Genomic DNA, 18,299 nt, shown 5'->3' with positions numbered 1-18,299 from the left:
TTTAGCAGTTAAAAAAAAGAATTTACACATACTTTTTTTCATGTTTATGTGATATTACAAAATATTAAAAAGATTTAAAAAAGTGATTGTTATAATCCAATTAAACAAGGGGGAGATTCTATAAAATAATTTTAATATTTATTTGAAAAAAAATTCACTTCACTAGAGTCGAGCTGATTTAAACTGGTAAAAAGTACACAATTTTTTTTATAGGATAAGTAAGTTTTCTTTATTAACAGTTTCACAACTTGTGATAACAAAATTATTTGAACACAAATTTTTATCAAGTTTTCATATTTTTAGATTATTATTTTAATATAGATAACATATCTTATTAGTGATTATATTTCCAGTCTTTTGTGGAGTGTTGTGACACTTCCATTTCAGCTCCTTCAAAGCATGATTTTACTGATTATATGTAAAATTTTAACTATTTGCAGTTAGTTCAATTCTAATATAAAACGTAGAGTGGGTGCACATATTCGCCAGGGACACAATTTCGACGTTTTATGATTTTGAGGTGTAAAAACTTTCAAAGGATGGTTTAAATTGAAGAAATATGCCAGCGAAGGACCGAAAAACGGACAACGATTTTCATCCAATTTCCTAAATGCAAAAAACGATTTCAAAATTTCAAAGAAGTATTTCTTTGGTAATTCTTTGACTGATTGCCCTAAATTTCGTTTTTTACACCTTTCAAATGTCTGCTATTCATCTATAATGAAATTTATTTGATAAATATTATTTAAAGCTGAAGTTATTTGGTTTTAAATAGATGTGTAACAACGGCTAATATGTGTCCCCCATTGACAAAACATCAGCAAATTTCAAACACCCTTTAATCCAACATTTCAAATGATTTTTCTCAAAAACAAACAATTTTTATAGCTAAGAGTATTTTGCATTTGAATCTATCTTCATATAGAAATATCAGTATACTTCAAAAACATAAAGACCTGAACTTAAACTGAAGAAAACATGGAAAGATATGGCGAAAATGAGCACCCCACTCTAGTTATATTTTTTACTTATGTTTTGTTTCATATAGTTTACAATGTACACATTATTATAATTTAAAACTAATGTTTATTTTCTAATAATTATTCGGTTTTTAAATTAAAGTTGTTGGTTAAATTTGATACAATATTATTTTTTTCATTTGCTATTTTTTACGTCAATACGCGGTTAGGACATCCTAGCTAAGATAATCCTCAGATAGCTTCAATGTGCATGCTGAGACAGTCGTAAGTTGGTCCTAATTTTATCATAATTTCTGTCCTAGGAATATCTTATAGGATCGATCTTAGGAGAGTTTCGATAAACAGGCCCCAGTTCTCATAATGTTATTATTTTACAAATATATTGTTATTTAAATGAATAAATGTCTTTTATTTACTCGCATTTATGTTTTTAGGCATTAAGCTTAATGCCTGCACATATTTTTCAGGATTTAAGCTTAAATCCTAGGATTAAAACTAATGCCTAACATCATTTAGGCAATAGACTTACTGCCTAGGCGTTAGCTTATTGCCTAGGATTTAAGCTTAATGCCTAATTTCACTTATTGCCGCTAACATATATAAGTTTTATAATGAAAACTATCCATTGAGTTATAAAAAACATATGCTTTATTTTTTTTAATTTGAGGTTTCTTATGACTTTAAAAAACACCAACATAATGACGTCTGGCATTCAACACAACTATATTGAATCATTCAGGACTTAACAGTGATTCTCACCATACTATAATTTCTTTACGAAAATGGGTACAGAGGAATGATGAAATAGGACAGCAAATAATAATTTTGATAGGTAAACTCTCTAAAATAAGCAGGAAGAAATTTGAAGAAGGTGTGTGCACAGAGGAGATGTTTATGTAACTTATCTTGTCAAGTGCATTTGAAAATCTGTAATTCTACAATTTGTTTTACAGGAACTATATGAATCTTCCTTGAATATGGAAGCATCTTTGTCAGTAACATTACATTTTTCTATTTTCAATGCAGTTTATCATTGATTTATGAACAAGTAATCACCCACGTTTTAACACAACTTATCATTCAAAAAGGATCCATTATTCTTGTTTTCAGTGCAAGTCATCTATTTAACAAAAACCAATAACTTTCAGAGTAGGAAAGTTGTCACATGTGATAGACAAGCTTGAGGTTCATCTATTACATTCCAATTTCCTTTAAGCAATGCAACTTTTTTTCATTCATAAGGTGCCCCACATCAACTGAAATCTGTGTTTATATCTTAATCAAATATATCAAAATATTGTAACTAAATGATAAAAAAGTATAAATGTGTAATAAAAGTGAGGTAAAACAGGAAGTACCCCTGTTATGTGTCTGACAGATTTGCACAAAAATTACAACCCATCACTGTTGTGCTGCTGTCAGCCTGACCAAATATGGTTTTATATAATTTTGGGTGAATTATGTGACAAAAACTGAAGTTCTTTCAATAAATACAAAAACTCAAAGTAAAGGTAGAACTAAAAGTTGGTATTTGGCAGAACTTAAAAGTGCCTACTCATCATTACTTATTGCTGTCAAGCTGGGGACCAGATATGAAGTTATTAATTTAGTAGTCTTAAAAAGACTAAATTGTGATGAAACTTTTAGCTGAACAAAGGGTTGCGTTTAAATTGATTGATTGATTGTTGGTTGCTTAACGTCCAGTGGCAAATATTTCATGCATATTCAGGACGAGAACAAGTTCACAATAAATACAATAGGTAGGTTGATACAATAGAGGCCATCTGGGAAGATGGTCGGGGAAATTTGGACTGCCACTGGAAAATGAGGGTATATTTGCTTTTAAAAGATTAATATCTAGTCTGAACATGTGTTGCTTCATGTAAATGATTGAGGTAACATATTACTGAGACATATCTGATAAATCCCCTTCTTAAAGGCAAGAAAACTTAGGACAACAAATTTTCCTTGTACGATGAATGTTAATTTCACACTATCAACAAACAGAAAGTGGCTGCACTGCCTAGGTAAAATTTGATAAACATGTACAACTCAACATTATGAAGCTTCAGACCAAGTGTATCTTTCAGACAGATGGGTCAACCAAGTTCATCAATTATCATATCTGCTTTTAGGAATTTTGGTCCTCAATGCTCTTCAACTTCGTACTTCATTTGGCCTTTTTAACTTTTTTTGGATTCGAGCATCACTGATGAGTCTTTAGTAGACGAAACGCGCGTCTGGCATATATACAACATTTAGTCCTGGTATCTATGATGAGTTTATTTGCCTTTTGCTGCGCTGGTAAAAACTATTCCCCCTAATTTCAAAAATATAATGAACACTTTATAACTCTTTTATTTAGTTTTTAGTCAAATACATGATTCAGTGAAAAATATAACGACATTAAAAATTCACACATACAATAACAAATTACCATTAATTAAAAAATGCCTTATTTTCCTTACTATATATTCAATAATCATAACTTAAAATCTTCATAGAAATGTGAATACTTTAATAATGCATCATGAATTTGTTAATAAATTCTACAAATAAAAGAAATTTATACCCATAAACTTAACATTATACAACTGAAATTTGACTAGAATTTGATGGCCTTAATCAAATTTTTCACAAGTTGATATCGCTGCAAACCAAGGCAAACACTTTAGTAGACTTTATTGAAGTAAACACAACAGCATTGGTTCAACACATGGAGTTATACTTCATGTTTGTTTACAAATTCTAATATATTTTTTCCTGAGACATTTTGTTCCAATTTTGATAAAAACAACTTGTTTACAAGGTTACCATTTAACTTAAATACATCTACCATATTTTGAGGATAATGAGAATAACACATAAATATCTTTTTCTATGAAAATCTAGAATATTTTGTTTATAAATGAAAAACAATAAATACCACAATAAATAAACACATCTTATTTCATGTTATATAAAAAAAAATCTACAGCCACAAAGCTGTTTTAGCATGAACTCTGTCCATAAATTATAAGAGTCCTTGCTTGTTAGTCTTTCATCCTTTATTTGACATATTCCATGATTTGATTAAAATATAATTACTACTTTCCCCTTCAATGTGAAGTCAACAAATATTACAGTTAATTCACAGTCTTTCTAGCAAATTCACAGCTTTTTTGTTTTTGACACACATTGAAATAGATTGACTGTAACATTATACACACACATACATATCACAGTTTTACTTTATTTAAGAGATTCAGCAGTCCCAGTCTTTTTTCTGTAACACAAAATCATTGTAATGCTATGTCTTGATACAAATCTGATGGCAAACTTCAATGGCATGTTCACAATCCCATCAAGATTCAGCTTCAATACATTTAGCAATAGTGTTCAACTGAATGTTTGACGTTCCTTCATATATTGTACCTAAAAAACAGAATGCAGATAATAAAAAAATGTCTCCCTTGTACAAGATACCCTTTATGATAGAAAATACTTATCTAGAAACTATATTAAAAGATAAAGAAATTTTTACAAATGGCGTAAATACTCAGATAAAAAATGTTCAAATGTTGAACCATCTGTTGTAGAATTATAACTGTGCTTCTGCAAATTAAGAAATAATTGCGTACATTTATCATTGTGCATTTTGAAGGATAGACTAAAATGTGAAATTAATTATTGCAATATTGTCCAACTTGTTTAATATGACATGAGAATGCAGTTACAAGAGTGATAAAAGATGGCATTTGTCTTTTTGTTCAGGCCAGTAGAGAAAATAAATTAAGATAAGAGAAAATGTTCAATAAAAAACCTAGTATAAATATGAGTATGTATATTACCTATTTTACAGTCTCTGTAATATTTTTCTATGGGGTAATCTTTTGTAAATCCAACACCACCCATCCACTCAATACACTTTGTTGTTGTTAAGGAGGCAACCTGTTAAATTATTTCATCAATAAAGATTAATATTAACAAAAGTAAACACACTGCTTTTTCTTATAAGGATACACAATTATACAATTGTTTCACAAATCATGATAATGTTTTCCTAAAAACTCAATTTTTTCTAAAATGTTTAAAAACTATGTCTCTGTATATGCAAAATCCTTAAAAAAAATATACAACAGTAAAAACTTGAAACTCTCTTTGTTTCAGATATACAGTTGAGTGTTTCTATAGGCACATCAAATCAAATATGCATTACTACTATTATAGCTGATCTAGAAAACATGGAAAAGAAGGGAAGATATTCAATAGTTTTAAAGTCGATATTAAATACCTCTGAAGCATAAAGTTTTGCCATTGCTGCTTCCTTAACAAATGGTTCTCCTGCTTCTTTCCTTCTTGCAGCATTATACACCAGCAGACGACAAGCCTCAATCTGAGTGGCAACATGAGCTATCTGGTGCTGCATTGCCTGTAAATCATAATTATATTACAATGATGATGATTTGAGTGTGCCAAAAGCAAATATATAATTTCTCTTAAAATCATGAAATCTCCAATTTTAAATCCATAGATTTTTCATAATATTTTGCTGATACATAAATTACTGTTTTAATAATTTGGATCTGAATATTACCTGAAAGTCCCAGATTCTTCTACCAAACTGTTTCCTCTCTTTAGTGTATGGCACTGTGTTATTAAAGCATCCTTCTGCAAGCCCTAACATCTGTAAAGAGATAACAAAATATAAATATTTATATTGGCAGAGGTTGTTTTTTATTTCTGGGCTATTTCTAAGTGTTTTATGTCAGTACTGGTGGTGCTGGTAGGACTTTAATATTTTCTATTAATTCATCTACATTTTTTTAGACTCTGGCCGATTTTCTGTTTGACATATTGCATACACACTTGACTTTTGATGAAGACTGCATGATGAACTGAAAACATTATTATAATGTTTTACAGTCTTCCTGTCATATAACTAATATTTCTTTTTATTCATATATTTGAAATTATTTACTAGTAAAACCTTATATAAAAAAAAAGATGCAGAAAAAGGCAACCTATGAAGAGTTTACAATTAATCAATCTGTTGATGCTAACTGGTATATGTTACTTTTTACCTAAACATAAAAAAAGTTTAACCTACCTGAGATGCAATGCCAATTCTTCCTTCATTCAATATCTCAATAGCATATCTATATCCCATTCCAACCTGTCCTAATACATTACTGGCTGGAACCTGTAAGTATAAAGCATCAATATCTCAAAAGCATATCTACATCCCATTCCAACCTGTCCTAACACATTACTGGCTGGAACCTTTAAATATAAAGCATCAATATTTCAAAAGCATATCTGTATCCCATTCCAACCTGTCCTAACACATTACTGGCTGGAACCTTTAAATATAAAGCATCAATATCTCAAAAGCATATCTGTATCCCATTCCAACCTGTCCTAACACATTACTGGCCAGGGGTGTAGCTAGAAAGAAACGATGTGGAAGCAACTACTGCCGAGCGGAGGGAGGCGAAAAATGTTTGGGACCCTATTATGCAGATTTTTTTTTTTTCGGTTTTCGGTCATAGGACGGTTTAAAAAGGAGCTATATGTAGATAAAAATTTATGAATGTAAAACTATTAAAAAAATCTTCTGAATATAGTAATACATAAACAACACATATTTGTGATACAGAATTTACTCAAAATTGTCCAAAATCTGCTCTTCGGGTCTGGGCAGAAACAAACTTCTCTATTACTTTGTCAACATTCACACTCAAATCCTGATGAATATGCAGTAATGCTATGTAAATTTCGTTGTTCATTGTTGATCGTACATTTGTTTTCAATTACATACGTAGTACCGTGACTGATAGATCTCAGGGCCATCATGGCATGGTAGCACTCACGAGATGTTATAAACCAGCGTACGTGTTCGACATCGAGCGACCTCCCAATTGAATTCGTCAAAATTACATGCTAGGTCAGTTTCGTATGTTTCAGACAATATTGAGATTTGTTCGTTTGTGATATTTCCTACAACACGATGAAGCAGATACAGCACAAAGAAGCGATTTTCTGATAACTTGACGCGACTCCACTGTCCAGTTGCCTTATCAAATGGTATATGAACGCAAAAAATAATGAGACTTTCCAATACTGTTTTGGCGTGGTTGCAGGGTGATTGTCTCCGGTAGTCTGTCAACCACATCGCCTCGGCATATTTTCAACGATATTGAAGGGATCTGATAATTAATGCCGATTGGCACATCTCATTCCAAACTGATGAACTGTACACTGTAAAATGTGCTCCAAAACTACATATCTTATTCTTAGACTGAGTATTACAAATTCAAAAGTAAAAATCTTGTAAAAGATACAAGTAACCTTCCGATTTTGTCATAATCTCCAAAAAAAAATTTATTTTGAAACCAAAAGTCGTTATTTAATGATATTTCATCAATTAAAAAAAAGTGACAACATAGGTGTTTCCTTTAACATTCAATTTATAAATTTTTATTTTGCCATTTCTTTTTTTGAATGCCGAATCAATGTGAACGCAACTTCGGAGCTACGATCTTTTTCTGAATGAACAGCTTCATCAACACTTGTAACTTGGTTGTCAAACTAATATCCGGGATAGACGGAAAAGACACCAACAGTTTCCGATTCCGATTGACCAACTCATCCTTCTCTCTTCTGCTTTTTTGTTTTTGTTTTTTGTTTTGTGAAAACGACGTGGATGCATGTGCTGTCGTGCCTCCGGGTAGCTACGCCCCTGCTGGCTGGAACCTTTAAATATAAAGCATCTGTATTTCATTCCAACCTGTCCTAACACATTACTGGCTGGAACCTTTAAATATAACACGTTACAGCTACAAGATTGGTAAAACTTTTTTGTGTTTTGTGTTGCCTACATTTAGTCGTGTATAGGAGGCTTTAATATTACTAAATGTTGTGGGGTTTTCTCATAAAGCCCATATGGTTACCTTTTTAAAAGCGTACAATAGCTTGCAACTTCATTAGTTTAAATGACTACTTTAGATGAATATATATTGTAACCTTTTTAAACCGAATCTCTTCGGCTTTGGCTGATGTTCAGTTTTACCAGGTTCACACCGCATACAGTTTGATATGACAGTACTTAAGAACATGTTTGGTTTATTCATGTTTTCGGTTTATGCAGGATTCGGTTAAGCCAGTTTTCACTGTATATAATTACCTTTACATTGTCAAAATGTACAGGACATGTGCTACTTGCTCTAATACCAAGTTTGTCCTCCTTCTTACCAAGAGATAAACCTTCAGTATCTCGGTCAACAAGAAATGTGGTAATTCCTTTATAACCCTGAAACAAACGTCAATCACAATATAAAAAAAAGGAAGCACAATATTTGGAATTTTGATAATAAAATTGGTTTCAAATTTGATTACATAATCAGTCATTTGTACATGTACTGTAATTGATTTGCAACGAAATTCAATAGTTATTTTAAACTATTTGTTATTTAATAAATTTTATACCAAACAACAGTCCATTTGCCAATTCCCGTAATTGATCTGTAATTAGAGACCTTTTTTTAGTTATCTCCCTTATGAGGGACATTAATTTTTATTAACAATGGAGAGTTAGCAGAAAGAGCAAATTTACCTGTGCATAATGTGAGTTATCTTGAAGGTTTTGAAATCTTTTAATTACATTAATTTGTCGTTTAGCTAAATACTTACAACATCAGAACTTATTTTTCATGAAAAATTAGTTAAACCGCCGATACATCATTTTCAATTCATCATACTTTGCATTGGCAAAAGCCAAATATTGTCCGGTATCGAACCAGTCTTAAGATTGACAAAGGGAAGTAATTTGTTAAAAAAGTATGAGTAATTGGCAAATGGACTATTGGGGGAATAAAAAGACTCTATTTCTGATAGAAGATGAATAATTGTATTTTATACCTACCTTTGTAGGGTCAGCATTAGCCATGACCATTAATAAGCCAGCATGTTCAGCATTAGTTATTCAGACCTACCTTTGTAGGGTCAGCATTAGCCATGACCATAAATAAGCCAGCATGTTCAGCATTAGTTATCCAGGCCTACCTTTGTAGGGTCAGCATTAGCCATGACCATTAATAAGCCAGCATGTTCAGCATTAGTTATCCAGACCTACCTTTGTAGGGTCAGCATTAGCCATGACCATTAATAAGCCAGCATATTCAGCATTAGTTATCCAGACCTACCTTTGTAGGGTCAGCATTAGCCATGACCATAAATAAGCCAGCATGTTCAGCATTAGTTATCCAGGCCTACCTTTGTAGGGTCAGCATTAGCCATGACCATTAATAAGCCAGCATGTTCAGCATTAGTTATCCAGACCTACCTTTGTAGGGTCAGCATTAGCCATGGCCATAAATAAGCCAGTATATTCAGCATTAGTTATCCAGGCCTACCTTTGTAGGGTCAGCATTAGCCATGACCATAAATAAGTCAGCATGTTCAGCATTAGTTATCCAGGCCTACCTTTGTAGGGTCCTACCTTTGTAGGGTCAGCATTAGCCATGACCATTAATAAGCCAGTATATTCAGCATTAGTTATCCAGACCTACCTTTGTAGGGTCAGCATTAGCCATGACCATAAACAAGCCAGCATGTTCAGCATTAGTTATCCAGGCCTACCTTTGTAGGGTCAGCATTAGCCATGACCATAAATAAGTCAGCATGTTCAGCATTAGTTATCCAGGCCTACCTTTGTAGGGTCAGCATTAGCCATGACCATTAATAAGCCAGTATATTCAGCATTAGTTATCCAGACCTACCTTTGTAGGGTCAGCATTATCCATGACCATAAATAGGCCAGCATGTTCAGCATTAGTTATCCAGACCTACCTTTGTAGAGTCAGCATTAGCCATGACCATAAATAAGCCAGCATGTTCAGCATTAGTTATCCAGACCTACCTTTGTAGGGTCAGCATTAGACATGACCATAAATAAGCCAGCATGTTCAGCATTAGTTATCCAGACCTACCTTTGTAGGGTCTGCATTAGACATGACCATAAATAAGCCAGCATGTTCAGCATTAGTTATCCAGACCTACCTTTGTAGGGTCTGCATTAGACATGACCATAAATAAGCCAGCATGTTCAGCATTAGTTATCCAGACCTACCTTTGTAGGGTCTGCATTAGACATGACCATAAATAAGCCAGCATGTTCAGCATTAGTTATCCAGACCTACCTTTGTAGGGTCAGCATTAGCCATGACCATAAACAAGCCAGCATGTTCAGCATTAGTTATCCAGATCTTTGTGCCATTTATTGTATAGTAATCTCCATTTTTCACTGCTGAGGTTTTCATGGCAAAAGCATCAGACCCTGATTCTGTCTCAGATAAACAAAAACTACCAACCTGTTTAAACAAAAATTGTGCCATAAATTTAAAACATTAAGGCTAATAATTGGGCATCTCTGGTATAACCTGTAGACTTATCGGTAAACAGTTGAATAATATCCAGAGCATAAAAATTAGGACAATGATCGGGAAACATCAAAATCATCATGAATCTTCTGTGCTTTATTGAGCATTGTCTAAAGAGGCACTGTTTACAGCTCATCCAATAAAATCTGTAAACTTAAATGTTAAAATCTATAATACTAAACATCATCCATCATAATTAAGGTTGAGATTCGACTACATTTGAATGTCGCAACTCAGCAAAAAATATTGCCTTGTATAAATCATGGAATACAATTAAATTTAGCAATAAGTCATGCTACTTTATATGAGCAATCATACACATTTGTTTTTACTGGGCTAATCGCCACGTTATCATTGTGACATCATGATACATAATAAGTGGAAAATTAAACAATCATCTTTCTACCCATCATAATTAATCATAATTCACTTTGCTTTATTAATGCTGATTGCAGGATAAAAACAAGATCTATAAATCAATGTCTAAGATATTCTAACTTGCCTAGAAACAGACAGAATAACACTAGATAATTGACAATGTAGATACTGTCTATTTGAAATCTACAATTTGTTTCCTGAAAACATGTGTTTTTTTCTATTATTGTCTCCTAATCTAACATCTACCTATCTTACTATTCTTATGTCTTTATAATACTCATATAATGTACATTGAAGGCCATACATTTACCTATAATGGTTTACTTTTATGAATTGTTATTTGGATGGAGAGTTGTCTCATTGGCACTCACACCACATCTTCCTATATCTAATTACAAATATAGTCTCAGAATGCATGTTTTTTTTATTATTAATTGTTTTTTAATACTAACTAGCTTTAAGTAACTGTGACTACTCTCAAATCATTTTTCATGTTAATTTGACCTGTTGATACAATTTGTAATGCATTGTTATTTAATGTTATATCTCATCTCTATATTTTTAATATATACCAGCTTTAATTATTGACTTTACATTTTCACTCCTATTGTCGTACTATGAACAACAAAATCATTTATATTTTGTAAAAAATATTTCCGTTCTCCCACACTGAACAAAATTATTTTCATTTACCTAATTATTATTTAATTGGCAGCATATTATTCAAAGTTGTAGTAGTTTTTCTGAAATTATTTAATATATTTACCCTTATTTTATTGATTTGTATTTACTTTGTGTCATGGATCAAAATTTTTCGTTCAGTGTATAAATGTAAAATTGAGAATGGAAATGGGGAATGTGTCAAAGAGACAACAACCCGACCAAATAAAAAACAACAGCAGAGGGTCACCAACAGGTCTTCAATGTAGCGAGAAATTCCCGCACCCGGAGGCGTCCTGCAGCTGGCCTTTCATGTTTGTGTTTATATGTCTTTTCATTGAGTAAAGCCATTACAATTGATATTTTATAGTGTGACTTTCTATGTTGTGATGTTACACTATTGTGGTCATAAACAAAACATACAATAACCTACAGTGTCAGTTGCAAGTCGAGGAAGATATCTGTCTTTCTGTTCCTGTGTTCCCAATTTTTGTATCAAGTTGTTTATCAATGTATTATGTACATCTACTAATACACTGACTGAGGCATCCACTTTAGCTAATTCCTCTATAATCAGATTGGCTATAAAAAATGTTGAACCAGTGCCTCCATACTCTGGGTCTATTTCTATACCCATCAGCTAAAGATGAAAATAATATAAGGTCAAAATTGTTCAATTGTAAATTAACGGGATACAATCCATTCAAGATCATGCAATAATTTTTTTTCTATTTCATATACACATGTGCGGTAAATAACTGAATTCTTTAAGCTTCATGCCCTCTTAAATGTACATGTAGTAGGCATATAAAAGTGGTGCACTGTTTACATTACCATTTTTATTAAAATCTTAAATGCACATTATGCGGCAGCACATACCAACCCAAATTCAGCTTTAAAGACCATACTTACATACATGTACAATCAAAATGATGTACGTAAAAACATACATTTACTTTTCTGCATTGGCTAGTGGTATAGGGGGAGGGTTGAGATCACACAAACATGTTTACCCCCGCCGCTTGTCCCAAGTCAGGAGCCTCTTGCCTTTGTTAGTCTTGTATTAATTTAACTTTTAGTTTCTTGTGTACAATTTGGAGTTTAGTATGGCATTCATTATCACTGAACTAGTAAATATTTGTTTAGGGGCCAGCTGAAGGGCGCCTCCGGGTGCGGGAATTTTTCGTTGCATTGAAGACCTGTTGGTGACCTTCTGCTGTTGTCTGCTCTATGGTCGGGTTGTTGTCTCTTTGGCACATTCCTCATTTTCATTCTCAATTTTATTCAAAAGTTTTTGAACATAAAGTGAAAATCTGGAATCATGTATACGTATGTTTTACAATTACCCCATTATCAAACAAAGCTTGAAGCACTGATGAGTCCAAACGACTGTTTGCATCCATCTCTCTGACCAAAGGTTGGATCTTTTCTGCTGCCATTTTAGCCACTAAATATAAATTTTTACTCAGATATAAGAAAAGAACTTTTTAATTATATTATTGTTCTGAACAATACTTTTAATGCTTTTAAATCTGATGAAAATTTGATTTTATTATGAACTGTGATCATGCTTTTATTAGACAAGATATTGCATCTTACGTTTAAACGTAGGAAGATAAATCTGTAAATTTTTAATCTTTATTGATTGTATAAACATGATAAATGAACTTAAAGGAGTTTTTAGAATTTTTAGTATCATGAAAAGTTTTATAATTTAAATATTTATTTTACATTATAGTATATATTTTTTAGTTTGAAAAGAGTGAAAGTGTCTCATATGTCTTAAAGGCAGGGATCTAATATGGTTAAAAGATTTTTATATTGTATATGATGATGTATATTGGATCGTGACACTATAATAAACTATTTACTTACTTACTTACTATAAAAAAAACAAAGAACATAAGTGAGCAACACCCACTTCTGGTGTTGAATATTTTGCAATATATTTTATGCATATTGCATCAACAAAGAGTCAAACTCTCCTGTCTCATAATCTCAAAGTGATAAACCATTGTTTCGTTTTTAAAATATGAATGAAGGAAATCTGGAGTATATTTCGATGAGACTGCAACCCAAATACACAAATATTTCTGATGCAAATAAGACACCAGAGCTTGGGGTCTAACTTTCATTTGATTGGAATAAGTCATGATATATATTTTACATGATGTAGCTTGTGACATTAAGACAGTTTCAATGATGTCATTTTTAGTTAATGCTGAAATTCAACAAAATTCAAAAAAAGTTTGTAAAGTTATTATGACCTAAGATTTTGACAGGAAGGAACATTTTAATTTTATTTTTATTAGTGAGTGAAAGATTGCCATTTGCTTTTTAAATTGACTGATTATTTTTTTAATTAGAGAGTCAGACATGCATGTGGCCAGAGAACACAGTTATTTCCTAGTGCATTTCTATTAGACAATAAATTCAAATTAAAAAAAAACACACCTGCTCTTTCTCAAAAAGATTTTTACAGTGTAGTGTACTACTAGTGGTGCAAATAATATCAAAATTATAGAAACTTCTAACAGCTCTGACACAAAATATTGAAAATTATGTGTTAAGGGGGTGTAAAATTCAGTTTGAAAGCTTCAGACGTAATAAAATTTGTATTTTTTTAACTGGACCATTTCACTACTTAACATAAAGATTCAGCAATCATTTGTACTAACATGTAATTTCATCCCCCTACTTAATATTTTATGCATTAAATATCAAGAAATAAATTGGGAAAGTGTATCAAATAAAAAATGCGAGTTATACACTGTTCACACTAGGGACTATATTCGTAAACAATGAAAACTAAAGGACGATAACTGTGTCCTTGGACCATGTACAATGAAAACTAAAGGACGATAACTGTGTCCTCAGACCATGTACAATGAAAACTAAAGGACGATAACTGTGTCCTCAGACCATGTACAATGAAAACTAAAGGACGATAACTGTGTCCTCGGACCATGTACAATGAAAACTAAAGGACGATAACTGTGTCCTCAGACCATGTACAATGAAAACTAAAGGACGATAACTGTGTCCTCGGACCATGTACAATGAAATACAAACCTGTTTCCTTCATCATCTTTTCTTCGTCAGACAACAAGTCAACTGGCAGATTTCTTTGTTCACCTCCATGTGAAGATGGAACTTTGTGACCTGAAGCTGACATGCTGTACAATCTTTGGCTCCATCCTCTTGGACACTGTTTGACAGCTCTTCTTAGAAGTGACTGAAAAACATGAATACATGTAAAACTCTCAGAGCATGGCAGCTACAAAAATATATATTTACAATCTTTGGCTCCATCCTCTGGGACACTGTTGGACAGCTCTTCTTAGAAGTGACTGAAAAACAAGAAAAATACTCCCAGAGCATGGCAGCTACAAAAATATACATATATAGATGACGCCCGACAAGCAAAAACGACCCTTATGGCAAAAATTATGAATTATAAGATTTTTTATTAATAAACACTTATGCCAACTCAATGTAAAAAATTTGAAAACGATCGGTGAAAAATTAGTTGAGAAATTTCAATAATGGTAACACATGAAATGTGTTCTAACGTAACATTCAATTCAACGTAACGTTGAAATCAGACACTTTGACGTCGATTTAAGTTTGCAGCAATTTACTATTTTACTCTTCTCCTGGTACTTGATAAAATGTAGCCTAATATTCCTTCCTAGCATATGGACGATTTTTTAATATAGATGTTCCTACCTAACACGTGCAATTCTGGCTGCAGGAATAACTACAGGACGAGCCAACTTATCGAACTATTATAAAGGACGATGAAGAGTATCTATTTCTTTTTATTTTGTTCATTTTTGTTTTGTAAAATTAGTTTCTGATTTATCATGAGCAACAATGAAATAATGGTACTTTCTGATAACATAGAATATAGGTTTAATCAAAACAGATAAAATTGGTTTCTAATCTCTCCATTTTCTAAGTAGTTTCATCAGTCTCTTGCTTACAATGTTAACCGACTTATCTTATTGATGATGATTTTTGGAAGAATTCTGCCACATTCCAAAAGGTACAAGAACACAGTGATATACATTTCTCAGGTTGGGAACAAATCCCCTGTATGGTGATTATACCTCTATAGAGGGATAATCCTTCTTTAACATGTTAGAGGGATAAAATTATCCCTCTATAGGGCTGTATTTTTGTTTGCACTGGATTTAAAGCAAATAAGGGCAGAATGGCATTTTTTAGTTATATTGGCTATAATCTCTAGCATTATATGCATCAACATATGCACTTTACTAAAAATAGGGATAACCAGTTTTCTGCTAAAGTGACAAACCTTGCAATCTATTGTAAACCTATCTGAACACCTGATCAACAACAAAAGGAATAGTTGACCTTTAAACAGGGTTGGCAAAGTATTGCCCACCCGGGAATTCCCGGGCGGGAAAACCCGGGTTTTCCCGCGCTGGGCAATACTCCCAGAAATGGGTAATAGTGGGAATTACTGGGCAATATGAATTTTTAAGCTTATTTTAACACAAAATAGTAAAGACTTGTTATAGTTTCATAGTATAACAGCTAAATATATACTTTTTATACAGATAACCATTGACAGTCATTTCTAGAAAATTCAATTTCATTCTCTTCTCTATTAATTTTATATGTAGGCAGAATACAAGATTTGCACATTTAAAGATACCTTTTAATTCCCAAGTATTGTTTCAATAATCCAAACTTTGAAAAATGCATTTTATTGCAGTGTTTAAGTGAACTGTTAATTTTAATTGTTATACATTTTTTTGTACATTCATATTGCTAAATAAACACCCTACAGGGTCATGCCATTTATAACACTTATAAAATTGAAAGGACTGATTATTGTTACATAAACAAATCTGTGTTCTATCTGAAAGGACTGTTAATTAAAAGGACTAATTATTGTTACATAAACAAATCTGTGTTCTATCTGAATAATTACTTATTAATTAGTGACAGTACATATACATTATTTAAATGTGATGTTTCTTTAATATATGTAATTGTTAATTCTTAATAGGAGCTACATTTTTTTATATTCATTTGAAAAAAAATGATATATATTTGCTTTCTATTTACAGTTTGCCAATCTAGACAAATGCTAAACAAACAAAATAGGGTATAAATATCTTATTGAATGTATTTCATTTGTGTTTATCACTGAATCCTCTTTAAAATTCAGACAAATATTTTATATTACCCAGTATTGCCCAGTATTACCCACTAAAACCCAGTAAAACCCGGGTTTTCCCAGTATTTCCCACTGGGCTGGACAATACTCATAAAACCCGGGTTTTTGCCAACCCTGCCTTTAAATTTCATGTTAAATCTAACAATAGAAATTCTGTTCAGTGAGGCATAAGTGAGTAGAATTTACCTGATCATCACAGCTTTCAATCATGGTGAACAATAGATTTTATATATTGTCAGATAAGCATCAAACTGGGCATGTGCATATTAAATTAAGTACATCAACTGTTCCAGGTTACTGCCATAATAAGTAGAGAATACCATTATGCTCTATTTTGATTTAAATCGAGTCTAAACAAAAAAAAACTCTATAGAGGTATAACAGAGTCCCCTATTACAGTAGAAAATTCAATAAATTTTTTTTTTTTAAAATCGGGAAAATTTCCAGAATTTTTCATTGTACTAATGAACTCAAAATCGTTCAATTTTTTTGTTGTTGCGTTTTTGAATTTCCGGATCTGCGCAGAAATCTACTTCCGTTTCCGGTCTTGTTTACATGAGACTTTGAATAAAATGTATATTTATCAGTTTAAGAAAGGAACTAATACTAATTCATTTAAAAAAAAATGTTTGTTATTAAAAAAACGTAATGACAGCGTTTCTTTGTTTACATTGAATATGACGTACGTCATAACTTAAATAATGTCACAACTAAAATCCCTAACAACAGAACCAAAATCGGAAACGTTACGGTATTTCCGTTTCTCTTTTTAACATTGTTAATTTAAAAAAAAAATCATAGACTTCGTTCCCATTCACAGGTAATTCCTGCCTCATATTATTACCCATCTATAGAAGGATTATCCCTCTATTACAGGTATAATCACCATACAGAGGGTTTGTTCCCAACCTGTTTCTGACTATGTTTTTTCCAGGAATCATTATTTAATTGTAATGCTGTTCCGCTATGTAATTTGTAAGATATAATTGGTGATAACGATGTAGCTGTTTAGAGATCCTGAAAACAAATTTATATAACCAAAATCTAATAAAGCCAAAGGGTCATTTAAAAATCTATTCATATTAGACGGCATACCCTCTCATAAGAAATATCTTGAACAGACAAAAAAAGAAGGTATCCCAGTAATAACGGGTCTCATAGAATATACAAACAAACATAATTTTCAATTTTACATAACTTTCTTACCGAGACGGACTTTAAAGACGCCATGATTCTAATTTTCGAAATCAAATCAGTTTGAACAAAACGATTTCACTTACAAATTTAAAAAAAAATATGTTATAGGATGGCACCTTGTTTATAAGTGTGTATTAAACCGGTTTATGTGTAACCTAAATAAGTAATATTGATAAATATGTCAAAATATAATGAATAATATGGTTAATTTGAAGTTCGTATTTCATATATTTTGCGAAATTCAAATCGGGTCTATTACCGAAATGAGTACAAGATAAACAAGGGGTGCGAAGGCCCCTCTGATGGCTGATGCAAAAGTAATTTAGTAAAATATCAAAGATATTGAACTCCAAGGAAAATTCAAAACGGACAGTCCATTGTCAAAATCAAAAGCTCAAACACATAAAACGAATGGAGGACAACTGAAAATGTAAATTTTGACCCTCTATTGTG

The 18,299-nt window shown here is 32.0% G+C and overlaps 1 protein-coding gene across 1 annotated transcript; it reads right to left on the bottom strand.

Moving 5' to 3' along the window:
- Nucleotides 1-3,320: 3,320 nt before the first annotated feature.
- On the bottom strand, nucleotides 3,321-17,914 carry LOC143073644 (short/branched chain specific acyl-CoA dehydrogenase, mitochondrial-like). The gene is made up of 11 exons (XM_076249331.1): nucleotides 17,856-17,914; nucleotides 14,510-14,672; nucleotides 12,784-12,884; nucleotides 11,871-12,077; nucleotides 10,160-10,330; nucleotides 8,146-8,271; nucleotides 6,070-6,162; nucleotides 5,557-5,646; nucleotides 5,254-5,391; nucleotides 4,811-4,910; nucleotides 3,321-4,394 (listed from the first exon to the last, which is right to left on the bottom strand). Exons 1-11 carry the CDS (start codon nucleotides 17,877-17,879, stop codon nucleotides 4,324-4,326), a joined length of 1,284 nt encoding a protein of 427 aa, XP_076105446.1. The 5' UTR covers nucleotides 17,880-17,914; the 3' UTR covers nucleotides 3,321-4,323.
- Nucleotides 17,915-18,299: the final 385 nt, after the last annotated feature.

This window comes from Mytilus galloprovincialis, chromosome 4 (genome assembly GCF_965363235.1).
Source record: "Mytilus galloprovincialis chromosome 4, xbMytGall1.hap1.1, whole genome shotgun sequence".
Lineage (NCBI taxonomy): Eukaryota > Metazoa > Mollusca > Bivalvia > Mytilida > Mytilidae > Mytilus > Mytilus galloprovincialis.
This window is presented reverse-complemented; position numbering and strand designations above follow the sequence as displayed.

Excerpts from the sequence above, each read along its gene's own strand:
- LOC143073644 (XM_076249331.1), bottom strand. The coding sequence starts at position 17,879 with ATGGCGTCTTTAAAGTCCGTCTCG. Across the intron at positions 12,078-12,783 it reads AAGCTTTGTTTGATAATGGG|CTGATGGGTATAGAAATAGA; the intron begins GTAATTGTAAAA and ends TTTCATCTTTAG. Across the intron at positions 10,331-11,870 it reads CTCGACTTGCAACTGACACT|GTTGGTAGTTTTTGTTTATC; the intron begins GTAGGTTATTGT and ends TTGTTTAAACAG.